Raw genomic sequence first — 24,430 nt, forward strand, 5'->3', positions numbered from 1 at the left:
TCGAAGCCTGAACAACAGGCCCTGAGCCGAAGCTGCTCACTCAGTATGTCATCGTTAGTGAAAGAGGTGTGGAAGACGTAGCTCTCTTGAATGTACATTTATCTTTCTTTGTGTGGGGATAAAATAACCGGGTCGTGGAGACCGTAGTCTGGCCCTGTGGCCTGACGTGAGCCCTTGCACCTAGTCTGCCTGGGTAAGCAGAGGAGCTCCCTTAGCTTCTCCCCTGAGCCCTGGCCAGGCTCCGGGGGAATCTAATGTGAGATTGAAACCAGATATTTCCGCTCCAAACCAAGGTGCCAGCTCTTCTGGCTTGCCGATTTTGGGGTATAGAAGGGTGGACCCGCTCACAGCGACTTTGGAGGCCTCACCTACGGGTGGACGCACCGCGTAGGGTTTCCCACTTGCCGGGAAAGGCTCTGCAAACCCTCGCTGTAACCGGGGCTGCCTGCGGGTCTGGGTGATGGCAACGGGTGCAGGTGCTGAGGGATCTTTTTTAATCGCTGTTCCCTCTCTCTCAGGCAGTCAGGATTTGATGCGTTACCCTGTATTTTCCTGTCTGTGTGAGTGCACTATTCCGTCTTTTCTTACTGTGTGTTTTCTGTATTCTTCTGTTATTATTTAGCTATTTCTAATAAAATACGCCTGCTCTTTTCACTCTGGTGTCTGAGTTGAATTGATATCCCTAATCAGCAAAACGGGGGGAGATGAGGTGGCGCTTTCCAGAGCCGAGGTCGGTGTCGGTTTGGCTTTGGGCTGAGCTGTAGCCGCCGCGGCGCTAGTTCCTGGCAAGGGGACGGACGTGGGAGCTGTCGGGGCCAGAGCTGCCGTAAATATAATCAGACAGCTTGCTCGGGTTCTCCAGCTCCTAGCGTACGCTCCAGAAGAGCGGCTGAACGCGGGCAGAAATGTTCCTGGATTTATCTGGGTTTTTTTTTTTTAAAAAAAACTATTTCTGCTATCACCAGGATTTGAAAAACTAAATTGGATAAATGTGAGTTTAGGAAAAATATCTAACAATACGTGTGCTTTTAATAGTTACTGTACTGGTCTCCCAGGGACCGAAGTTACGCTGTTTCGTCCTTAAAACAACTCTGCGCTCCCGTGTCGCGTTGTCACAGGCTTTCCTCCCCCTTCCACCCGTCCGAAGAGCCCTGAGGCTGCTCTGACCGACACTTCGGTCACCCCGCTGAGTTCTGGGTCACAAGGCGAGACTGCGCTGCCCTGCGCTGCGGCCGTGCCGGAGCTCCTCCCTCTCCGGGGGGTTATAAGATTTGGCAGCGTTGGTCCCGTCGGCCCGCGCACCGGAGCGGTCTCGCCCAGCGGCTGCTCCCGCTGGCCGGGGAAGGTTCCCCCGGCGGGGAGAGGCGACCTGCGGCGTGCGGCTGCGCCGGGCGGCCCCCGGAGTGCGCGTGCGCGGCGGCGGCCCCGCGACCGGAGGACCGGCGGCCCATAGAGCGCGAGCTCGGAGGAGCGACGGGCATCTCCGGCGTTTATTAACGGTGCTGGTCGCTATAGTTACCGGGGGGGGGGGGGAGCGTGGGCCGGGCCGGAGGAGCCGCAGGGGCGGGCAGGGAGGCTGCAGGCAGCGCCCCCTCCCTGTCCGGGGCCGGTGCTGGAGGAGGAGCCGGTGCGAGCCGAGGCAGGAGCGGGGCCGCGCGGCCGGGCGGCTGCGGGGAAAGGTGCGGCGGGACCGGGGGCGGAGGCCGCTCCGCGTCGGGGCCGGGCGGCGGCGGCGCTGCCCGGAGCCGCGCGGGGCTGCGCTCGGCCGGGCTTCCGGGTGCGCGGGCGGCGCGGCGGGAGCCGTAGTCACGTGCAGGGGGCTTCCGGTCGGCCATGTTGGCTCCCCGGGGCACGCCGGGAGCTGCAGTTTCTGCGCTCTCGGTTCCCCGCAGCTGCGGCGCTGGCGGGCGCGCGCGGCACGGCACAGCCCTCGGTACCGGCGCGGCCCCGCGGCGCGGCCCGAGGGGCGGTTTTGTGGCGGTTTCCCGCGGGCTGCCCGCGGCTCCCCGAGACGCGGTGTGCCCCCCGGCCCGGGGGCGCGCATGCGCGGCCGCGGCGTCTCCCGGGAGTGCGCATGCGCGGCGGAGGTGAGTGTTGGGGCTGCGGCCGGGCCGGTCCGCGGCAATAAGGGTCCCTGCCGCCTCCGTGCCCCCTCCCGAGGCCGCGCTGGGGCCGCGCGTGTCCGTTCCTGCCCCGGGGATGCCGCCGGCTGCGCCCAGCTCGGGCTGGCGTGGGGTGTCTCTGCCCGGCCTGGCGCTTCTCACGTCCCACGGAAGGGACGGGCGGAGCCGAGCCTTCCCGGCCGTGGGCAGCGGGGCGGGAGCCGCCGCGGCTGGAGCTGGAGGGGCCGGAGAAAGGGAAGGAAGGAGAACGTCAAGGGCATGTGGGCAGCAGCCGCCTCGCCCTGCAGGAGGAGAGCGCCTGCCTCTCCGGGTGAGCGAGGAGCCCTCTGCACAGTCCGCAGCGGGCCGGACCGCCAGCGTGCGCCCGGGGTCTGCGCGCGTCACCCCAGGCGCGGAACGGCCGCGGAGCGAGCGAGCGAGGCTGCGTGTGTCGGAAGCCACGTCTTGTAAGAGCCGAGAGACACCCGCGTATTCTTTTAGGGGGAGGTCAGCCGGGCGAGTGGAGTTTCAGAAGAAGAGGAGGGGCAGGAGGAAGGAAGGAGAAAGAAGCATCAGACCTGTCCAGTTCTCCCGGCAGTGCCGGGAGCGAGAGCCGCGGTGAGTCCCGGGCCCTCGGGGCCCTGTCACTCCCCTTGTATGTCCCAGTCCCTTCCTGCCCCTCTCTTTCCCATGCTGTGATTTTTTTTTTTCTTCTCTATACGTTTTCTTTCTATTCTTCTGCCTTGCTCCCCCTTCCTCTCTCACTTTCTCTCTCTTGTCTTGCTGCTTCCTTTTCTTTTTCTGTCTGCACTTCTGACTGCTTGTTCTGTACCTTTTGCATCACTCCTCAGTCCATTTCTCTCTCGATCCTTCTGTTCTGCTCCTCACTTCTCAGTTTCTCTCTCTTTCCTCTGTCTTACTCCTGCACGTAGTGTGTGATTGAATGAGGTTCTGTGTCTAGCAGGCCTCATCTCGTAAGAGCTGTGAGACACCTACATCTTCTCATAAGTGGAGGACAGCCAGGCACCTGGAGCTGTAGAAGAGGAAGGGAGAAGGCAAACAGAAGGAAGAGTCTGACCTGTCAAATTCTCCTGGCAGCACGGAGAACTGCAGTAAGTCCCGAGCTCTTGGGCCCCTCTCATCCCTCTTGTGTGTCCTGGTCCCTCCCTGTCTTTCTCCTAGACTCCTCTCTTTCTGGTGCTGCTCAACTTTTTTTGCTCACCTGTATCTTCCGTCTTGCTTGGAGCATCTCCCTGTCCCCATCTTGTAGGTCTTCCCTTTCTCTGCCCTGTACCCTGCCGCTCTTGTTGCCTTTCTCCATCCCTCTCTGTCCAGCTCCCTGTTCCTATTGATGCCCCTTTCTTCTTCCTGCACCCGCTGCTATTCCCTGCGATCTCCATCTCTCTCTTTCCTGCTCCCTGTCCCCCGTTTTTCATTCCTACCTCCGTCCCTCATCGCCTGTCTGGCCTTTTTCCTTGGTGTCTTTCTCTCTGGCTGACTCCCTTCTGCTGTTTTTCGTTTCCTCCCGCTCCATCTTGTTGCCCATCGCTCTTTTGTCTTCTCTCTCTCCGTGTGTCGCTGTCTGTCTTCCAGTCACTGTTCTTTAATTCCTCCCTCTTCCCTGTAGCTTGCTGCTATTTTTTTTTTCCCTGTTCTCCATCATGCTCTGTCGGGTGCCCTGTCCCTGTTTATCAATTCCTCCCTCTGCCCTGCGGTCTGTCTCTTTTCACCATTTAATTTTTGCCTCGCTCTCTCTCTGTCTGGCTCCTTGTGCCAGGTCTGTGAATTCCTTCCTCTGTGCCCCGTACCCCCTGTGATCTTTGCTGCTTTGTGGCCTGTTTCTGGCTGGCGCTCTGTTACTATTCAGTAATTCCTCTCTCGATGCCTTGTAGTCTGTTGCTTTTGTCTTTTCTCCATCTCTCTGTCTCTGTTTCCCCTGTTTTAGAATACACCCCCCCACCCCCACCCCCCTTCTTTCTGTATGCATCAGGATTAGTTTTTGGCTCCAGGTCTCTTTTTTTCTGTGTCTCTGTCCCTGTTTCCTAATTCTTCCTTCTCTGCCCTGTCACATGTAGCGATGTGATTTGTTTTGTGTTCCTTCCCATGGTTTGCTGTCCTGACTCCCCATCGCTGTTGCTTTTTCCTCCCTCTGTGCCCTGTTCTCTGGAGCTTTTTTGTCTTTCTTCCATCTTGCTTGGTCTAGCTCCCTGCTCCCCCCCCTTTTTTTTTTCCCCTCCATGTCTGTTGTGCCACCCATCCCAGCTTTTTTTTTTTCTGCATCTCTATGCTGCTCCTCGTCCTTCTTTGTTGGTTTCTGTCCTGCTCCTCCTTCTTCTTTCTGCTGCCTGTTTTCTTCTCTCCCTGCTGCTTTTTTTTCTGCATATCCACGTTGGGTTCCCTGTCCCCATCCTCTCACCGCCCCATTGCTCATCTCTTGTTTTCTCTCTACCCCTGTACTAGTCAGCTAGCTGCCACCTTTCTTCTGTCTTCTTGTGTCCTGCATCTTGCTCCTCATGTTTGGCAGTTTCCAGCTCTGCCCAGCAGCTTGTTGCTCCAGGAACCGACTGACTGTTCCCGGCTGGACTGAGGAGCGTGGCTCCGGGAACAAGCGCCAAGGTGTGGCAGGGGCAGCATTAGGGGCCCTGAGCCCCGGAGCAGACTCACTCCCTTCTGGGACTTGTTCTGTGTGTGACTGAATAAACACTTGCTGGCTGCCGGCTGACTTTTGTGCTTCCTTTGCCCCAGGTGAGGGGCTGGGAGGGGTGATGATGCTCTGTGGGGGTGGGTGATGGCCTCCAGCTGTGGGCTGGGGCTGGAGGGGCCCCAGGTGTGGGCAGTGAGGCTGATGGCAGCGGCCCCTCCCTGTAAAGGGCTTGCTCCGGGTGGAGGGGCGGGTGCTGCTGTTAAGAGCAAGGCAGCCGTCGGAGGGGTCGGTGTCAACCAAGGGAGGAGCAGAGCAGTCGCTGAGCATTGCTGGGCCCCGGCTGCACCGAGGGAGAAGGTGAGTGGAGCCGTGCCATCAGCTGGCAGCTCCTGGGGAGGATGGCGGTGCCTGCAGGGTGGCAGTGTTGGAGGTGGTGGCAGGGGCTGCCCCGAGCCGGTGGTGAGGCTTCTGGGTGCATTGGTGGGGGTTCGGAGGGGTGAGCAACGGTGTTGCTGCAGGGTCAGAAAGCAGAGAAAACTGCCTCTCGCAACCCAGCGGGAGCTGTGGTCCTGGCGTGTGGGGTTTCTGGCCAGCCGCGTTGGTTCCCTGGGTCACGCTGGGATGCGGGGTCTTACAGCGCTTGGCGTGCAGGCGGCCGTGCCGCGTTGGCCAGCGCGTGCCAGGAGCTGTAGGTTCTGCAGACTCGGCTGCCAGGCAGCTGCACCGCTCGTGGGCGCCCGTAGCGCGGCGCAGTCCTCGCTACCGCCGCGGCCCCTGTGGCGCAGCACGAGGGATAGTTTTGTTGCCGCTTTCACGTGGATTCCCGGGGGCTTCCAGCCGCTCCCCACCAAGCGTCGTGCCCGTTCCTCGAGAGCGTGTGCGCAGTGACGTGCCGCTCGGCCGCTGCTCGCGCGGGGGGTGGCGCTCGCCTGCGCTCACCGCCGCTGCCTGGCAAACGCCACACGGTGCTGTCGGTGGGCGACACAGAGGTGGCCCCGTGCCCCACGCTGCCGCCCGCCAGCAACGTCAGTGCGATGCTCCGATGCCCGTGGGGGGGTGCGGCCACGCTCGGTGCCCCCTCCTGGTAAGGAAACGCTGTCGCCGCCCCACGTCACGCTGCCGGCGGGCGCTCGGTGCGCGAAGGGCAGGACTGCAGCGCCGGCCCTGCACAGGTGTGCGGCACCGCCAGAGCCGCCTGCCTGCTGCCGCAGCGTGAGGCTTGCTGGGCGTGATTCCTGGTGGTGAGCGAGGGCCGAGGCCGCCGGTGAGGCCGGCCCGCCCCTTTGGCAGGTGTGGGGGCCCCTCCTGCCCGCTGGCCACACGGCAGCGGTGGGGCAGGAAGCTTCACACCGCCTGCTGTGTCAGGCCTCGGCTCTCCTGGAGGTGACCCGGGCCGGGGGAGCCCCAGGGAGTTACCCGAGAGCTGGGACAAAGGCAGAGGGGAAGAAGATGGGTGTCCCCCGGGGGTTGGTGCTGGGTGCCTCCCCAGCTTGCCAGAGCTCCCCTTGAGCTGGCACTGGCCTCGCCCGCACCGTGTCCTGGCCCCAGGTCTCGCACCTCACCCTGAAGCCCGTCCCGTAGCCCCAGGTCACCCCCGAGCCCCGCGGGGATGGCGGCAAGCCGGCCCTTGGCGCCTCCACAGGAGCCCCTGTGGAAGGGGGGCTCCGGCCAGGGGCGATCTACGGTAATAACGGCAGTCGCTTCACCTTCTCCCAGAGGCCTCACCGGGGCCGCGCTTGCCTGTTCCTTCCCTGGGGATGCTGTCGACTGGACCCACTTCAGAACTGTGTGGGGTTCTCTGCCTGCCCTTGTGCTCCTCGCAGCAGAGAGGTGAGAAGGGACAGGCCCCTGGGACGTTTTCTGGCTGTGGACAGGAGCTGTCACAGCTGAAGCTGGAGAGGCCTGAGAAAGGGAAAGAAGAAAATCAAGGGCATGTGGGCAGCAGCTGCCTTCCACTGCAGGAAGAGAGAGCCTGCCTCTCTGGGCGAGGCAGGAGCCCTCTGTACAGTCCGCAGCGGGCCGGACCGCCAGCGTGCGATCAGGGTCCGTGCGCGTCACCCAGAGCGCAGTACGGCCGCGCAGCGTGCGAGCGAGGCCACACGTGCAGGAAGCTGCGTTTTGTAAGAGCCAAGAGACACCTGCGTGTTCTTTGAGGTGGAGGGCAGCTGAGCGACTGCAGCTCCAGAAAAGGAAGGGAGGAGAGAAGGAGAAAGAAGGGTCTGAATTGGCAAATTTTTCCTGGCAGCGCTGAGAGCGACAGCTGCGGTGAGTCGCGGACCCTCGGGCCCTGTTGCCCCTCTTGGACGTTTTGGGCTGTCCCCTGGCCCCCTCTCTATCCCATGCTGCTATGATTTTTGTTGGTTTTTTCTTCCCTGTACTTCTGCTCTCGTTCGTTCCTGCTCCCACTCCCTCTTGTGTCTTCTTCTAGCTCTCCCTTTTTCTTTCTTCCAGATGCTTGGTCCTGCTCTCTCTCCTCCCTTTGTTTCATCCTCCCTTTCTCTCCTGTAACCTAGCGCTGTTATTTTCCTTGTTCAGTTCTTGTTTCAGATCGGCTTTGGGGTCTTTTTTTACCCACAGCTTTCTCTGGCCAGTTCCCAGGCATTGTTATCCTCTGCGAGCCTGTCTGCCGCTCCATGTGCCTGCCTGCCCATTTCCCTCCCTCCTGGTAATCCCGCCTCTACGCTGTGACCGAGCTCAGGCCGCCCCTGCTCCTGTATCTCGGCTTTCGGCACGCCCCCGGCGCTTTCGGCACGCCCCCGGCGCTTTCGGCACGCCCCCGGCGCTTTCGGCACGCCCCCGGCGCTTTCGGCACGCCCCCGGCGCTTTCGGCACGCCCCCGGCGCTTTCGGCACGCCCCCGGCGCTTTCGGCACGCCCCCGGCGCTTTCGGCACGCCCCCGGCGCTTTCGGCACGCCCCCGGCGCTTTCGGCACGCCCCCGACGCTTTCGGCACGCCCCCGACGCTTTCGGCACGCCCCCGACGCTTTCGGCACGCCCCCGACGCTTTCGGCACGCCCCCGACGCTTTCGGCACGCCCCCGACGCTTTCGGCACGCCCCCGACGCTTTCGGCACGCCCCCGACGCTTTCGGCACGCCCCCGACGCTTTCGGCACGCCCCCGACGCTTTCGGCACGCCCCCGACGCTTTCGGCACGCCCCCGACGCTTTCGGCACGCCCCCGACGCTTTCGGCACGCCCCCGACGCTTTCGGCACGCCCCCGACGCTTTCGGCACGCCCCCGACGCTTTCGGCACGCCCCCGACGCTTTCGGCACGCCCCCGACGCTTTCGGCACGCCCCCGACGCTTTCGGCACGCCCCCGACGCTTTCGGCACGCCCCCGACGCTTTCGGCACGCCCCCGACGCTTTCGGCACGCCCCCGACGCTTTCGGCACGCCCCCGACGCTTTCGGCACGCCCCCGACGCTTTCGGCACGCCCCCGACGCTTTCGGCACGCCCCCGACGCTTTCGGCACGCCCCCGACGCTTTCGGCACGCCCCCGACGCTTTCGGCACGCCCCCGACGCTTTCGGCACGCCCCCGACGCTTTCGGCACGCCCCCGACGCTTTCGGCACGCCCCCGACGCTTTCGGCACGCCCCCGACGCTTTCGGCACGCCCCCGACGCTTTCGGCACGCCCCCGACGCTTTCGGCACGCCCCCGACGCTTTCGGCACGCCCCCGACGCTTTCGGCACGCCCCCGACGCTTTCGGCACGCCCCCGACGCTTTCGGCACGCCCCCGACGCTTTCGGCACGCCCCCGACGCTTTCGGCACGCCCCCGACGCTTTCGGCACGCCCCCGACGCTTTCGGCACGCCCCCGACGCTTTCGGCACGCCCCCGACGCTTTCGGCACGCCCCCGACGCTTTCGGCACGCCCCCGACGCTTTCGGCACGCCCCCGACGCTTTCGGCACGCCCCCGACGCTTTCGGCACGCCCCCGACGCTTTCGGCACGCCCCCGACGCTTTCGGCACGCCCCCGACGCTTTCGGCACGCCCCCGACGCTTTCGGCACGCCCCCGACGCTTTCGGCACGCCCCCGACGCTTTCGGCACGCCCCCGACGCTTTCGGCACGCCCCCGACGCTTTCGGCACGCCCCCGACGCTTTCGGCACGCCCCCGACGCTTTCGGCACGCCCCCGACGCTTTCGGCACGCCCCCGACGCTTTCGGCACGCCCCCGACGCTTTCGGCACGCCCCCGACGCTTTCGGCACGCCCCCGACGCTTTCGGCACGCCCCCGACGCTTTCGGCACGCCCCCGACGCTTTCGGCACGCCCCCGACGCTTTCGGCACGCCCCCGACGCTTTCGGCACGCCCCCGACGCTTTCGGCACGCCCCCGACGCTTTCGGCACGCCCCCGACGCTTTCGGCACGCCCCCGACGCTTTCGGCACGCCCCCGACGCTTTCGGCACGCCCCCGACGCTTTCGGCACGCCCCCGACGCTTTCGGCACGCCCCCGACGCTTTCGGCACGCCCCCGACGCTTTCGGCACGCCCCCGACGCTTTCGGCACGCCCCCGACGCTTTCGGCACGCCCCCGACGCTTTCGGCACGCCCCCGACGCTTTCGGCACGCCCCCGACGCTTTCGGCACGCCCCCGACGCTTTCGGCACGCCCCCGACGCTTTCGGCACGCCCCCGACGCTTTCGGCACGCCCCCGACGCTTTCGGCACGCCCCCGACGCTTTCGGCACGCCCCCGACGCTTTCGGCACGCCCCCGACGCTTTCGGCACGCCCCCGACGCTTTCGGCACGCCCCCGACGCTTTCGGCACGCCCCCGACGCTTTCGGCGGGCGGGAACGCCGCGCGCCGACGTGAGGGGCGGAGCTTTCGCCTGAGGCGAAGAGCGGGAACGGCGCGCGCAGCGCCGCGCGGCCGCCTGAGGCGAAGGGCGGGAACGGCGCGCGCAGCAGTGAGGCGCCGCGCGGCCGCCTGAGAGGAGCGGGAGCGGCGCCCCCGGAAAAGGCTGCTCGGCGATCCTCGCCGCCTCGGCGGGGACCTCATCGGCTCGGCTCGGCTCGGGGCGGGCGGGGGTGGACCCGAGTCGTCTGTGGGGGGGCGAGCGCCGTTGTCTGAGGGGCTCAGGAGAGTCCTGGACCCGCCAGGCGCGGCAAGGTGCCTGGAGCAGACGAGTGCCCGGCGCAGTCGTCCCTGCAGGAAGTGCTGGAGCATCGACTCTGGTGAGAAAAGCCGATCTGTGAGTTTTTTTTCGGGGGGGAAGGGGGGGTTGGAGGGCGGCCGGGGTTCGGGTGGTGCTGTGGGCACATCTCGCTGGGGACAGGCGTCCTTCTCAGACCTGACGGCACACTACTGCCCTTGCAGCAGCTGGTGGCGAAGAAGGGAGAGATGTCCACTGCGTGTGGAAGGACCTGCGAGGCAAGAGCGAGCGGGAGGAGCAGCGGAGGAAGTCTGGGCAGCAAGAGGAAAGAGAAGGGCGCTCTGAACAAAGCGCCGCTGTGAGGGGCGGAGCGGTCGCCTGAGGGGGACCTGCCCGGGGAAGGGGCGAGCAGGAGTCGAACCTGCCTGGGGAAGTACCGGATCGACTTGGGAACAGGGGGGGGACGGGACGGGAGCCGCCTTGGGGAGGGGGTCGGTGTCGTCGCCTCGGCGGGGGAGGGGGGGGGGAGCAGTGTCGTCGCCTCGGCGGGGGAGGGGGGGGGGAGCAGTGTCGTCGCCTCGGCGGGGGAGGGGGGGGGGAGCAGTGTCGTCGCCTCGGCGTGGGAGGGGGGGGGGGAGCAGTGTCGTCGCCTCGGCGGGGGAGGGAGGGGGGAGCAGTGTCGTCGCCTCGGCGGGGGAGGGGGGGGGAGCCGTGTCGTCGCCTCGGCGGGGGAGGGGGGGGGAGCAGTGTCGTCGCCTCGGCGGTGGAGGGGGGGGGAGCAGTGTCGTCGCCTCAGCGGCGGGGGGGGGGGGGCAGTGTCGTTGCCTCTGTGTCTGTGTGGGGGGGGGGAGCAGTGTCGTCGCCTGGTGGGGGGAAGTGGGGTGGTGTCATCACCTGGGGGGGGGAGTGTCGTCAACGGCGGGGGGTGGGGGAGCGGAGCCTCCTCAGGACCGGTGAGAGGGGACTGGAGCTGCCTGAGGAGGGACGGCCATCGCCTCAGGGGCGGTGGAGGGTCCAAGCCTCGCTGAACGCGGCCATGAGCCCGGAGGAGAAAAGCGCCCGTCGTAGACATCCCTGCAGGAAGTGCTGGAGCACGGACTGGGTAAGAAGCCAATCTGTGAGTTTTTTTCGCAGGGAGGGGGGATGGTGGTGGTGGTGGGAGGGCGGCCGGGGTTCGGGTGGTGCTGTGGCCAGCTCTCGCCGGGGACCAGCATCGCTCTCGGACCTGACGGCATCCTCCTGCCCTTGCAGCAGGCGGCGGAGCGGCGTGGAGGTCTCCGTCCTGTACCGCTGCAGGCCAAGAGGGAGCAGGACGAGGCGCGGAGGAAGTCTGGGCAGCAAGAGGAGGAAGGAGAAGGGCGCTCTGGGCAAAGGGACCTCCCTGTCACCGGGGCTGTGGTCGCACCAGCGTGTCGCCAGGACCTTTGGTGCCCTGGCCGGCTTTGTGCCGGGTGACCCCCCTGTAAGCAGGGCTCGGGTCTTTGGGTTTTTGCCGGCCTTTTGCCACGTCACCCCGTGGTCAGGCTGCCGGGCAGGTGGCAACCCTCTAAGGGGGGTGAGCGGCACCGTCTCTGCGGCCGGGGCGGGAAGCGGAGCTCCTGAAGCACGCCGTGGTGGTGAGCCACAGCCAGGCCGGCCGGCCTGTAACTTGGGCGCGGGGGGGGGCCTGTCAGCAGGGCCGGGGCCTCTGCTCTGTCCTCCGGGTGGGGGAGCTGGCGCCTGGCTGCGCCTTCCTTCCGAGCACCAGCTCCTCGAGAAGCAAGACAAGGCATCGTGAAGGAGCTGCGAGGCCAGAGCGAGGGAGAGGAGGAGCGGCGGGCTGAAGAGAGGGCTGGGGGGAGAGGCGGGAGCTCCGGGCAAAGGGGCCTTCCCACGGCACCGTTGCCGGCACCTTTGGTGTCCTGGCCGGCGCTGCGCCGGGTGACCTCCCTGTAAGCAGGGCTCGGGTCTCTGGCCTTTTGCCCCCTTGCCCCGACGGTTTGGCTGCCCGGAGAGAGGGGCGACCCTGTAAGGAGAGAGCGGCACCGTCCCCGCACCGAGGGGCAAATGGGGCTCTCTGGCCCCCAAGCCCGCCCTGTAGGCAGGGGAGGGCTGTTTCCCCGGCCCTGGCGGCTTTCTGCCTGCTGGCGGCCTGGCCAGCGTGACCCCCTGGAGTCGGGGCGCGTCGCGGCACTTGTCCCTTGATCCCCCGCGAAGCCCCGTGGCACGTTGAGTCCCTCTGGGCTCCGTGCGTCCGGGGGGGCAGGTCCGAGGCTCTGCTCTCTTGCTCGCGGGAGGGGACGGCTCCCCAGACATTGGCTGCACAGAGCTCGCTCTCTCTTCTGGGAAGTTTTCTTTGCCCCCGTCCGTGTCCGTGTGCCTGCCTGTGTCCGCGTCGGTGCGAGTGAGCGAGTGAAGGAGCTTCTTGTTTAGGCCCCTGTTGAAATCGCTGCAGCGTACTTAGCTTAAACTTCCCGGGAGGGAAAGAGGGGCTCTGTGCAGCAACAGGGGGTCGGTCCCCGCTGAGCCCGCGAGCGGAGGGCGAGTCCCGGCTGGCCCCTCCTTTCCAAGGACGGAGCCAAGCCGCGCGGTCGTAGCACGGCCGACGCGCGACCCGCCCGCTCTCTGGGCCTGGGTGGCTGCCTGTCCTGCTGGCGACCTGCCAGCGTGCCGGCCCCGTACTCGGGGCGAGTGCCACGAGCCGTGGAGCCCTCTGACCCGACGGCCCTGTAAGCAGGGTTGTGCCCGTCCCCCGCCCTCGGCAGGAGGAGCGGGTAGCGAGTGGGCGTCTGCGGCCCCCGGCCTTCGAGGGCAAAGGCTCGGCAGTTGTGTCCCCTTCACCGAGAACCGCGGTAGCCTCTAGAAACGCAGGGAACGGCCCTGAGCCAAGTACCTGCCCCAGAGTCCTCGAGACCCTCACAGAGTTGCCCAGGATGCTCTTGTCCCACAGCAGCCGTGGGACAGGGAGGGCCCTTTGCCCGCAGCCCCTTTCTCTTTCCCCGGTTTCAGCGTGCCGCTCCTCCTCTCGCTTGCCCTCGCCTCGTAGTTTCTTCCGCAGGCCACGGATGCCTCTTCCTTCTTTCTTCTCCGGGAGCTGGTGCCTGGAAGGACGGCGCGGTCGGGCGCCAGCTCCTCTGCCTGGACGACGGGGAAGCCGGCCGCCTGAGGGACCTTCCCTCAGCGTGCTCTGGCCCCCGGCCCTCCCTCCTGCCCCCTGCCCCGGCCTGAGCCGCCTCAGACCCCATTTTCTCACCTGGTGGTGCCCGGCGGCCTGGGGGCTTAAAGCATAGAGGGAGAGGGGACAGGGGTACGGCAGGGCAGGGGGAGATTTAGGGGGACAGGCAGCACGGGTGGGCCTCAGCCACCAGCCCCTTGCAACCGGCTGCTCCGCAGTGACGCGGCAGCTTCTCCCAAGCGATGAGGAACCCCCCTCGGGAAGTTCTGCTTCCCCAGCCCCCAGAACCTCTTGGGAAAGGGCCGCTGCTGCCGATTCACCTGCCTTCAGGGCAGACAGCGCCCAGCACTCTCGATAGTGCTTGGCTGGCGCCTTGTGTGGGGTGGCGGCCCTGTTAGCGGGGTGCGGGTCAGGGTGCCCCTGTAGCGGAGAGGAGGGGCCTCGTGGGCCTTTGGGACCGGGGCTGCCCTGTAAGTCGGGGCCTGGCCCGTGCCCTGCAGTCCCGGCAGCGGCTCGAGCCCCCTGTAAGCAGGGGCGCAGCCTCTGTGGCCGCCGTTTTGCATGCCCAGCTCCGTTTGCCCAGAGTGCCCAACTCCGAGCCCAGCTCCAGCGCCGGCCGCGACTCCACGTGTGGCAGCACCGGAGCACCGATTGGGTAAGAAAAGCCGATCTGTGAGGTTTTTTTTTGTGGGGGGGGGGGGGGGGGGGGGGGGGTATAGAGGAATAGTGGTGTGGGAGGGCGGCCAGGGTTCGGGTGGTGCCGTGTCAGGCTCTCGCCGGGGACCGTCGTCCCTCTCAGGCCTGACGGCACCCTCCTGCTCTTGCAGCACTTGGTGGTGGAGAAGGGAGAGACATCCACCGCATGCGGAAGGCCGTGCAAGGCAAGGGTTAGCAGGAGGAGCAGCGAAGGAAGTCTGGGCAGCAAGCGGAAGAAAGAGAAGCGCGCTCTGGGCAAAGCGCCGCTGTGAGGGGCGGAGCGGCCGCCTGAGGAAAAGGGGAGCGCAAGTCGGCGCTGCCTCAGCAAGAACCGGATCGACTCGGGGCCGAGGGATTGGAGCCACCTTGGCGGGGGATCAAAGCTGCTGCAGGGTGGGGGGCCAGTGCCGTCACCTAGGAGGGGCAGCAGAGCTGCGTCAGGGCGCGTGGGGGGGACTGGAGCTGCATGAGGAGGGACCGCCATCACCTCAGGGGCTGAGGAGGGTCCAGGCCCTGACAGACGCTGCCAGCAGCCGCCGGATGCTGCCAGGAGCCCATTGCAGATGAGAGCCCGTCACGGTCCCTGCACGAAGCACTGGAGCACCGACTGGGTGAGGAAAGCCGATCTGCGAGGTTTTTTCGCGGGGTGGGTGGTGGGAGGGCGGCCGGGGTTCGGGTGGTGCTGTGGCCAGCTCTCGCCGGGGACCAGCATCGCTCTCGGACCTGACGGCATCCTCCTGCCCTTGCAGCAGGCGGCGGAGCAGCGTGGAGGTCTCCGTCCTGTACCGCTGCAGGCCAAGAGCGGAGGAAGTCTGGGCAGCAAGAGGAGGCAGGAGAAGGGCGCTCTGGGCAAAGGGACCTCCCTGTCACCGGGGCTGTGGTCGCACCAGCGTGTCGCCAGGACCTTTGGTGCCCTGACCGGCTTTGTGCCGGGTGACCCCCCTGTAAGCAGGGCTCGGGTCTTTGGGTTTTTGCTGGCCTTTTGCCACGTCACCCCGTGGTCAGGCTGCCGGGCAGGTGGCAACCCTTCGAGGGGGGTGAGCGGCGCCGTCTCTGCGGCCGGGGCGGGAAGCGGAGCTCCTGAAGCACGCCGTGGTGGTGAGCCGCAGCCAGGCCGGCCGGCCTGTAACTTGGGCGCGGGGGGGGGCCTGGCAGCGGGGCCGGGGCCTCTGCTCTGTCCTCCGGGTGGGGGAGCTGGCGCCTGGCTGCGCCTTCCTTCCGAGCACCAGCTCCTCGAGAAGCAAGACAAGGCATCGTGAAGGAGCTGCGAGGCCAGAGCGAGGGAGAGGAGGAGCGGCGGGCTGAAGAGAGGGCTGGGGGGAGAGGCGGGAGCTCCGGGCAAAGGGGCCTCCCCACGGCACCGTTGCCGGCACCTTTGGTGTCCTGGCCGGCGCTGCGCCGGGTGACCTCCCTGTAAGCAGGGCTCGGGTCTCTGGCCTTTTGCCCCCTTGCCCCGACGGTTTGGCTGCCCGGAGAGAGGGGCGACCCTGTAAGGAGAGAGCGGCACCGTCCCCGCACCGAGGGGCAAATGGGGCTCTCTGGCCCCCAAGCCCGCCCTGTAGGCAGGGGAGGGCTGTTTCCCCGGCCCTGGCGGCTTTCTGCCTGCTGGCGGCCTGGCCAGCGTGACCCCCTGGAGTCGGGGCGCGTCGCGGCACTTGTCCCTTGATCCCCCGCGAAGCCCCGTGGCACGTTGAGTCCCTCTGGGCTCCGTGCGTCCGGGGGGGCAGGTCCGAGGCTCTGCTCTCTTGCTCGCGGGAGGGGACGGCTCCCCAGACATTGGCTGCACAGAGCTCGCTCTCTCTTCTGGGAAGTTTTCTTTCCCCCCGTCCGTGTCCGTGTGCCTGCCTGTGTCCGCGTCGGTGCGAGTGAGCGAGTGAAGGAGCTTCTTGTTTAGGCCCCTGTTGAAATCGCTGCAGCGTACTTAGCTTAAACTTCCCGGGAGGGAAAGAGGGGCTCTGTGCAGCAACAGGGGGTCGGTCCCCGCTGAGCCCGCGAGCGGAGGGCGAGTCCTGGCTGGCCCCTCCTTTCCAAGGACGGAGCCAAGCCGCGCGGTCGTAGCACGGCCGACGCACGACCCGCCCGCTCTCTGGGCCTGGGTGGCTGCCTGTCCTGCTGGCGACCTGCCAGCGTGCCGGCCCCGTACTCGGGGCGAGTGCCACGAGCCGTGGAGCCCTCTGACCCGACGGCCCTGTAAGCAGGGTTGTGCCCGTCCGCCGCCCTCGGCAGGAGGAGCGGGTAGCGAGCGGGCGTCTGCGGCCCCCGGCCTTCGAGGGCAAAGGCTCGGCAGTTGTGTCCCCTTCACCGAGAACCGCGGTAGCCTCTAGAAACGCAGGGAACGGCCCTGAGCCAAGTACCTGCCCCAGAGTCCTCGAGACCCTCCCAGAGTTGCCCAGGACGCTCTTGTCCCACAGCAGCCGTGGTGACAGGGAGGGCCCTTTGCCCGCAGCCCCTTTCTCTTTCCCCGGTTTCAGCGTGCCGCTCCTCCTCTCGCTTGCCCTCGCCTCGTAGTTTCTTCCGCAGGCCACGGATGCCTCTTCCTTCTGTCTTCTCCGGGAGCTGGTGCCTGGAAGGAAGGCGCGGTCGGGCGCCAGCTCCTCTGCCTGGACGACGGGGAAGCCGGCCGCCTGAGGGACCTTCCCTCAGCGTGCTGTGGCCCCCGGCCCTCCTTCCTCCCTCCTGCCCCGGCCTGAGCCGCCTCAGACCCCATTTTCTCACCTGGTGGTGCCCGGCGGCCTGGGGGCTTAAAGCATAGAGGGAGAGGGGACAGGGGTACGGCAGGGCAGGGGGAGATTTAGGGTGACAGGCAGCAGTGGTGGGCCTCAGCCGCCAGCCCCTTGCAACCGGCTGCTCCGCAGTGACGCGGCAGCTTCTCCCCAGCGATGAGGAACCCCCCTCGGGAAGTTCTGCTTCCCCAGCCCCCAGAACCTCTTGGGAAAGGGCCGCTGCTGCCGATTCACCTGCCTTCAGGGCAGACAGCGCCCAGCACTCTCGATAGTGCTTGGCTGGCGCCTTGTGTGGGGTGGCGGCCCTGTTAGCGGGGTGCGGGTCAGGGTGCCCCTGTAGCGGAGAGGAGGGGCCTCGTGGGCCTTTGGGACTGGGGCTGCCCTGTAAGTCAGGGCCTGGCCCGTGCCCTGCAGTCCCGGGCACTTTGCAGTCCCGGCAGCGGCTCGAGCCCCCTGTAAGCAGGGGCGCAGCCTCTGTGGCCGCCGCTTTGCATGCCCAGCTCCGTTTGCCCAGAGTGCCCGACTCTGAGCCCAGCTCCAGCGCCGGCCGCGACTCCACGTGTGGCAGCACCGGAGCACCGATTGGGTAAGAAAAGCCGATCTGTGAGTTTTTTTCGGGGGGGCGGGGGTATAGGGGTGTGTGAGGGCGGCCGGTGTTCAGGTGGTGCTGTGGCCAGCTCTCACCCAGGACCGTCGTCGCTCTCGGACCTGATGGCATTCTCCTGCTCTTGCAGCAGTTGGTCGTGGAGAAGAAGGGAGAGACATCCACCGCGTGCAGAAGGACCTGCGAGGCAAGAGCGAGCGGGAGGAGTAGCGGCAGCGGTCCGGCAAAGAGGCGAGAGAAAGCCCTCCTGGGCAGGGGATCTCCCTGTCACCTGGGCTGTGGTCGCCTCCAGCGTCCCTGCCCCTTTGGGGATGTTTTCTTTGGCTCGTGAGCAAGTACTCGGCTCTTGGTAGTTCTCCAGTTTTAGAACCTGCTCCCATTCCACCTGACGATGACCCAACTTCCTGAAGTTTTCTCAAAACTCCTTCCTGTACTTGGATGTGGCTGCACCAGCCGTGGGGAGCGGGAGGGCTCTGCAGCCACCCGCAGCGCCCTTTGAGGCTGCGTGGGATGCCGGGGGAAGAGCAGTCGGGAGCAGGGTTTTGGAGGTGGATTCCCCTGCTCTGAGTGCTTCTCTTTCCGCACCTGTACGGGGAAGGAAGCGGCTGGATCTCAGCCTCTGGAGGAGCACGTTCCTCTTCCCTGCCCCAAAAGGGCGTTTGTGCCCACCCTTTCCCCATCTGTTCAGTGCTGGGGGTGCTCAGTCAGATGCTTTCTCCAACTGGGTGTTCCCCATTTAGCTCCTTTTCTGCCCAACTCGGCTTTAACCGCTGCCTGCCACGTGGCGCTGCGCGTGGGATTTTAACCTTTGGCAGCCGCTGGAATGTTTGCGGCGTGTGTTGGTCCTGGCTGCTTGCAAGGGGACTCTCGGGGTGAAGCGCTAAGGCTTGGACAATAGGGCCAAGCCAGAGTTGACTTGTAGACGAGTCCTGTGTATTTTGTAACTGTTAACCATTGTGCTAACAGGTATTTTACTAAGTGATAACCAACCACCTATTCCGATGTAAAAAGTGGAAGTATCGAAGCCTGAACAACAGGCCCTGAGCCGAAGCTGCTCACTCAGTATGTCATCGTTAGTGAAACAGGTGTGGAAGACGTAGCTCTCTTGAATGTACATTTATCTTTCTTTGTGTGGGGATAAAATAACCGGGTCGTGGAGACCGTAGTCTGGCCCTGTGGCCTGACGTGAGCCCTTGCACCTAGTCTGCCTGGGTAAGCAGAGGAGCTCCCTTAGCTTCTCCCCTGAGCCCTGGCCAGGCTCCGGGGGAATCTAATGTGAGATTGAAACCAGATATTTCCGCTCCAAACCAAGGTGCCAGCTCTTCTGGCTTGCCGATTTTGGGGTATAGAAGGGTGGACCCGCTCACAGCGACTTTGGAGGCCTCACCTACGGGTGGACGCACCGCGTAGGGTTTCCCACTTGCCGGGAAAGGCTCTGCAAACCCTCGCTGTAACCGGGGCTGCCTGCGGGTCTGGGTGATGGCAACGGGTGCAGGTGCTGAGGGATCTTTTTTAATCGCTGTTCCCTCTCTCTCAGGCAGTCAGGATTTGATGCGTTACCCTGTATTTTCCTGTCTGTGTGAGTGCACTATTCCGTCTTTTCTTACTGTGTGTTTTCTGTATTCTTCTGTTATTATTTAGCTATTTCTAATAAAATACGCCTGCTCTTTTCACTCTGGTGTCTGAGTTGAATTGATATCCCTAATCAGCAAAACGGGGGGAGATGAGGTGGCGCTTTCCAGAGCCGAGGTCGGTGTCGGTTTGGCTTTGGGCTGAGCTGTAGCCGCCGCGGCGCTAGTTCCTGGCAAGGGGACGGACGGGGGAGCTGTCGGGGCCAGAGCTGCCGTAAATATAATCAGACAGCTTGCTCGGGTTCTCCAGCTCCTAGCGTACGCTCCAGAAGAGCGGCTGAACGCGGGCAGAAATGTTCCTGGATTTATCTGGGGTTTTTTTTTAAAAAAAAAACTATTTCTGCTATCACCAGGATTTGAAAAACTAAATTGGATAAATGTGAGTTTAGGAAAAATATCTAACAATACGTGTGCTTTTAATAGTTACTGTACTGGTCTCCCAGGGACCGAAGTTACGCTGTTTCGTCCTTAAAACAACTCTGCGCTCCCGTGTCGCGTTGTCACAGGCTTTCCTCCCCCTTCCACCCGTCCGAAGAGCCCTGAGGCTGCTCTGACCGACACTTCGGTCACCCCGCTGAGTTCTGGGTCACAAGGCGAGACTGCGCTGCCCTGCGCTGCGGCCGTGCCGGAGCTCCTCCCTCTCCGGGGGGTTATAAGATTTGGCAGCGTTGGTCCCGTCGGCCCGCGCACCGAAGCGGTCTCGCCCAGCGGCTGCTCCCGCTGGCCGGGGAAGGTTCCCCCGGCGGGGAGAGGCGACCTGCGGCGTGCGGCTGCGCCGGGCGGCCCCCGGAGTGCGCGTGCGCGGCGGCGGCCCCGCGACCGGAGGACCGGCGGCCCATAGAGCGCGAGCTCGGAGGAGCGACGGGCATCTCCGGCGTTTATTAACGGTGCTGGTCGCTATAGTTACCGGGGGGGGGGGGGGAGCGTGGGCCGGGCCGGAGGAGCCGCAGGGGCGGGCAGGGAGGCTGCAGGCAGCGCCCCCTCCCTGTCCGGGGCCGGTGCTGGAGGAGGAGCCGGTGCGAGCCGAGGCAGGAGCGGGGCCGCGCGGCCGGGCGGCTGCGGGGAAAGGTGCGGCGGGACCGGGGGCGGAGGCCGCTCCGCGTCGGGGCCGGGCGGCGGCGGCGCTGCCCGGAGCCGCGCGGGGCTGCGCTCGGCCGGGCTTCCGGGTGCGCGGGCGGCGCGGCGGGAGCCGTAGTCACGTGCAGGGGGCTTCCGGTCGGCCATGTTGGCTCCCCGGGGCACGCCGGGAGCTGCAGTTTCTGCGCTCTCGGTTCCCCGCAGCTGCGGCGCTGGCGGGCGCGCGCGGCACGGCACAGCCCTCGGTACCGGCGCGGCCCCGCGGCGCGGCCCGAGACGCGGTTTTGTGGCGGTTTCCCGCGGGCTGCCCGCGGCTCCCCGAGACGCGGTGTGCCCCCCGGCCCGGGGGTGCGCATGCGCGGCCGCGGCGTCTCCCGGGAGTGCGCATGCGCGGCGGAGGTGAGTGTTGGGGCTGCGGCCGGGCCGGTCCGCGGCAATAAGGGTCCCTGCCGCCTCCGTGCCCCCTCCCGAGGCCGCGCTGGGGCCGCGCGTGTCCGTTCCTGCCCCGGGGATGCCGCCGGCTGCGCCCAGCTCGGGCTGGCGTGGGGTGTCTCTGCCCGGCCTGGCGCTTCTCACGTCCCACGGAAGGGACGGGCGGAGCCGAGCCTTCCCGGCCGTGGGCAGCGGGGCGGGAGCCGCCGCGGCTGGAGCTGGAGGGGCCGGAGAAAGGGAAGGAAGGAGAACGTCAAGGGCATGTGGGCAGCAGCCGCCTCGCCCTGCAGGAGGAGAGCGCCTGCCTCTCCGGGTGAGCGAGGAGCCCTCTGCACAGTCCGCAGCGGGCCGGACCGCCAGCGTGCGCCCGGGGTCTGCGCGCGTCACCCCAGGCGCGGAACGGCCGCGGAGCGAGCGAGCGAGGCTGCGTGTGTCGGAAGCCACGTCTTGTAAGAGCCGAGAGACACCCGCGTATTCTTTTAGGGGGAGGTCAGCCGGGCGAGTGGAGTTTCAGAAGAAGAGGAGGGGCAGGAGGAAGGAAGGAGAAAGAAGCATCAGACCTGTCCAGTTCTCCCGGCAGTGCCGGGAGCGAGAGCCGCGGTGAGTCCCGGGCCCTCGGGGCCCTGTCACTCCCCTTGTATGTCCCAGTCCCTTCCTGCCCCTCTCTTTCCCATGCTGTGATTTTTTTTTTTCTTCTCTATACGTTTTCTTTCTATTCTTCTGCCTTGCTCCCCCTTCCTCTCTCACTTTCTCTCTCTTGTCTTGCTGCTTCCTTTTCTTTTTCTGTCTGCACTTCTGACTGCTTGTTCTGTACCTTTTGCATCACTCCTCAGTCCATTTCTCTCTCGATCCTTCTGTTCTGCTCCTCACTTCTCAGTTTCTCTCTCTTTCCTCTGTCTTACTCCTGCACGTAGTGTGTGATTGAATGAGGTTCTGTGTCTAGCAGGCCTCATCTCGTAAGAGCTGTGAGACACCTACATCTTCTCATAAGTGGAGGACAGCCAGGCACCTGGAGCTGTAGAAGAGGAAGGGAGAAGGCAAACAGAAGGAAGAGTCTGACCTGTCAAATTCTCCTGGCAGCACGGAGAACTGCAGTAAGTCCCGAGCTCTTGGGCCCCTCTCATCCCTCTTGTGTGTCCTGGTCCCTCCCTGTCTTTCTCCTAGACTCCTCTCTTTCTGGTGCTGCTCAACTTTTTTTGCTCACCTGTATCTTCCGTCTTGCTTGGAGCATCTCCCTGTCCCCATCTTGTAGGTCTTCCCTTTCTCTGCCCTGTACCCTGCCGCTCTTGTTGCCTTTCTCCATCCCTCTCTGTCCAGCTCCCTGTTCCTATTGATGCCCCTTTCTTCTTCCTGCACCCGCTGCTATTCCCTGCGATCTCCATCTCTCTCTTTCCTGCTCCCTGTCCCCCGTTTTTCATTCCTACCTCCGTCCCTCACCGCCTGTCTGGCCTTTTTCCTTGGTGTCTTTCTCTCTGGCTGACTCCCTTCTGCTGTTTTTCATTTCCTCCCGCTCCATCTTGTTGCCCATCGCTCTTTTGTCTTCTCTCTCTCCGTGTGTCGCTGTCTGTCTTCCAGTCACTGTTCTTTAATTCCTCCCTCTTCCCTGTAGCTTGCTGCTATTTTTTTTTTCCCTGTTCTCCATCATGCTCTGTCGGGTGCCCTGTCCCTGTTTATCAATTCCTCCCTCTGCCCTGCGGTCTGTCTCTTTTCACCATTTAATTTTTGCCTCGCTCTCTCTCTGTCTGGCTCCTTGTGCCAGGTCTGTGAATTCCTTCCTCTGTGCCCCGTACCCCCTGTGATCTTTGCTGCTTTGTGGCCTGTTTCTGGCTGGCGCTCTGTTACTATTCAGTAATTCCTCTCTCGATGCCTTGTAGTCTGTTGCTTTTGTCTTTTCTCCATCTCTCTGTCTCTGTTTCCCCTGTTTTAGAATACACCCCCCCACCCCCACCCCCCTTCTTTCTGTATGCATCAGGATTAGTTTTTGGCTCCAGGTCTCTTTTTTTCTGTGTCTCTGTCCCTGTTTCCTAATTCTTCCTTCTCTGCCCTGTCACATGTAGCGATGTGATTTGTTTTGTGTTCCTTCCCATGGTTTGCTGTCCTGACTCCCCATCGCTGTTGCTTTTTCCTCCCTCTGTGCCCTGTTCTCTGGAGCTTTTTTGTCTTTCTTCCATCTTGCTTGGTCTAGCTCCCTGCTCCCCCCCCTTTTTTTTTTCCCCTCCATGTCTGTTGTGCCACCCATCCCAGCTTTTTTTTTTTCTGCATCTCTATGCTGCTCCTCGTCCTTCTTTGTTGGTTTCTGTCCTGCTCCTCCTTCTTCTTTCTGCTGCCTGTTTTCTTCTCTCCCTGCTGCTTTTTTTTCTGCATATCCACGTTGGGTTCCCTGTCCCCATCCTCTCACCGCCCCATTGCTCATCTCTTGTTTTCTCTCTACCCCTGTACTAGTCAGCTAGCTGCCACCTTTCTTCTGTCTTCTTGTGTCCTGCATCTTGCTCCTCATGTTTGGCAGTTTCCAGCTCTGCCCAGCAGCTTGTTGCTCCAGGAACCGACTGACTGTTCCCGGCTGGACTGAGGAGCGTGGCTCCGGGAACAAGCGCCAAGGTGTGCCAGGGGCAGGGGCAGCATTAGGGGCCCTGAGCCCCGGAGCAGACTCACTCCCTTCTGGGACTTGTTCTGTGTGTGACTGAATAAACACTTGCTGGCTGCCGGCTGACTTTTGTGCTTCCTTTGCCCCAGGTGAGGGGCTGGGAGGGGTGATGATGCTCTGTGGGGGTGGGTGATGGCCTCCAGCTGTGGGCTGGGGCTGGAGGGGCCCCAGGTGTGGGCAGTGAGGCTGATGGCAGCGGCCCCTCCCTGTAAAGGGCTTGCTCCGGGTGGAGGGGCGGGTGCTGCTGTTAAGAGCAAGGCAGCCGTCGGAGGGGTCGGTGTCAACCAAGGGAGGAGCAGAGCAGTCGCTGAGCATTGCTGGGCCCCGGCTGCACCGAGGGAGAAGGTGAGTGGAGCCGTGCCATCAGCTGGCAGCTCCTGGGGAGGATGGCGGTGCCTGCAGGGTGGCAGTGTTGGAGGTGGTGGCAGGGGCTGCCCCGAGCCGGTGGTGAGGCTTCTGGGTGCACTGGTGGGGGTTCGGAGGGGTGAGCAACGGTGTTGCTGCAGGGTCAGAAAGCAGAGAAAACTGCCTCTCGCAACCCAGCGGGAGCTGTGGTCCTGGCGTGTGGGGTTTCTGGCCAGCCGCGTTGGTTCCCTGGGTCACGCTGGGATGCGGGGTCTTACAGCGCTTGGCGTGCAGGCAGCCGTGCCGCGTTGGCCAGCACGTGCCAGGAGCTGTAGGTTCTGCAGACTCGGCTGCCAGGCAGCTGCACCGCTCGTGGGCGCCCGTAGCGCGGCGCAGTCCTCGCTACCGCCGCGGCCCCTGTGGCGCAGCACGAGGGATAGTTTTGTTGCCGCTTTCACGTGGATTCCCGGGGGCTTCCAGCCGCTCCCCACCAAGCGTCGTGCCCGTTCCTCGAGAGCGTGTGCGCAGTGACGTGCCGCTCGGCCGCTGCTCGCGCGGGGGGTGGCGCTCGCCTGCGCTAACCGCCGCTGCCTGGCAAACGCCACACGGTGCTGTCGGTGGGCGACACGGAGGTGGCCCCGTGCCCCACGCTGCCGCCCGCCAGCAACGTCAGTGCGATGCTCCGATGCCCGTGGGGGGGTGCGGCCACGCTCGGTGCCCCCTCCTGGTAAGGAAACGCTGTCGCCGCCCCACGTCACGCTGCCGGCGGGCGCTCGGTGCGCAAAGGGCAGGACTGCAGCGCTGGCCCTGCACAGGTGTGCGGCACCGCCAGAGCCGCCTGCCTGCTGCCGCAGCGTGAGGCTTGCTGGGCGTGATTCCTGGTGGTGAGCGAGGGCCGAGGCCGCCGGTGAGGCCGGCCCGCCCCTTTGGCAGGTGTGGGGGCCCCTCCTGCCCGCTGGCCACACGGCAGCGGTGGGGCAGGAAGCTTCACACCGCCTGCTGTGTCAGGCCTCGGCTCTCCTGGAGGTGACCCGGGCCGGGGGAGCCCCAGGGAGTTACCCGAGAGCTGGGACAAAGGCAGAGGGGAAGAAGATGGGTGTCCCCCGGGGGTTGGTGCTGGGTGCCTCCCCAGCTTGCCAGAGCTCCCCTTGAGCTGGCACTGGCCTCGCCCGCACCGTGTCCTGGCCCCAGGTCTCGCACCTCACCCTGAAGCCCGTCCCGTAGCCCCAGGTCACCCCCGAGCCCCGCGGGGATGGCGGCAAGCCGGCCCTTGGCGCCTCC

At 65.0% G+C, this 24,430-nt stretch overlaps 1 protein-coding gene and 1 long non-coding RNA gene across 2 annotated transcripts; both read left to right on the forward strand.

The window, feature by feature from the left end:
• The first annotated feature begins 2,140 nt into the window (after positions 1 to 2,140).
• Positions 2,141 to 3,454, forward strand: LOC141963798 (uncharacterized). The gene is made up of 2 exons (XM_074913455.1): positions 2,141 to 2,720; positions 3,067 to 3,454. The coding sequence occupies exons 1-2, from the start codon at positions 2,200 to 2,202 to the stop codon at positions 3,452 to 3,454; spliced, it is 909 nt and encodes a 302-aa protein (XP_074769556.1). The 5' UTR covers positions 2,141 to 2,199.
• Positions 3,455 to 19,475: 16,021 nt separating this feature from the next.
• Positions 19,476 to 21,476, forward strand: LOC141963788 (uncharacterized). The gene is made up of 3 exons (XR_012634205.1): positions 19,476 to 19,538; positions 20,644 to 20,760; positions 21,107 to 21,476. It is a non-coding gene; the product is annotated as an uncharacterized LOC141963788 (long non-coding RNA).
• Positions 21,477 to 24,430: the final 2,954 nt, after the last annotated feature.

The sequence above is a fragment of the Athene noctua genome, chromosome 9 (genome assembly GCF_965140245.1).
Source record: "Athene noctua chromosome 9, bAthNoc1.hap1.1, whole genome shotgun sequence".
In the NCBI taxonomy this organism is placed as follows: Eukaryota; Metazoa; Chordata; class Aves; order Strigiformes; family Strigidae; genus Athene; species Athene noctua.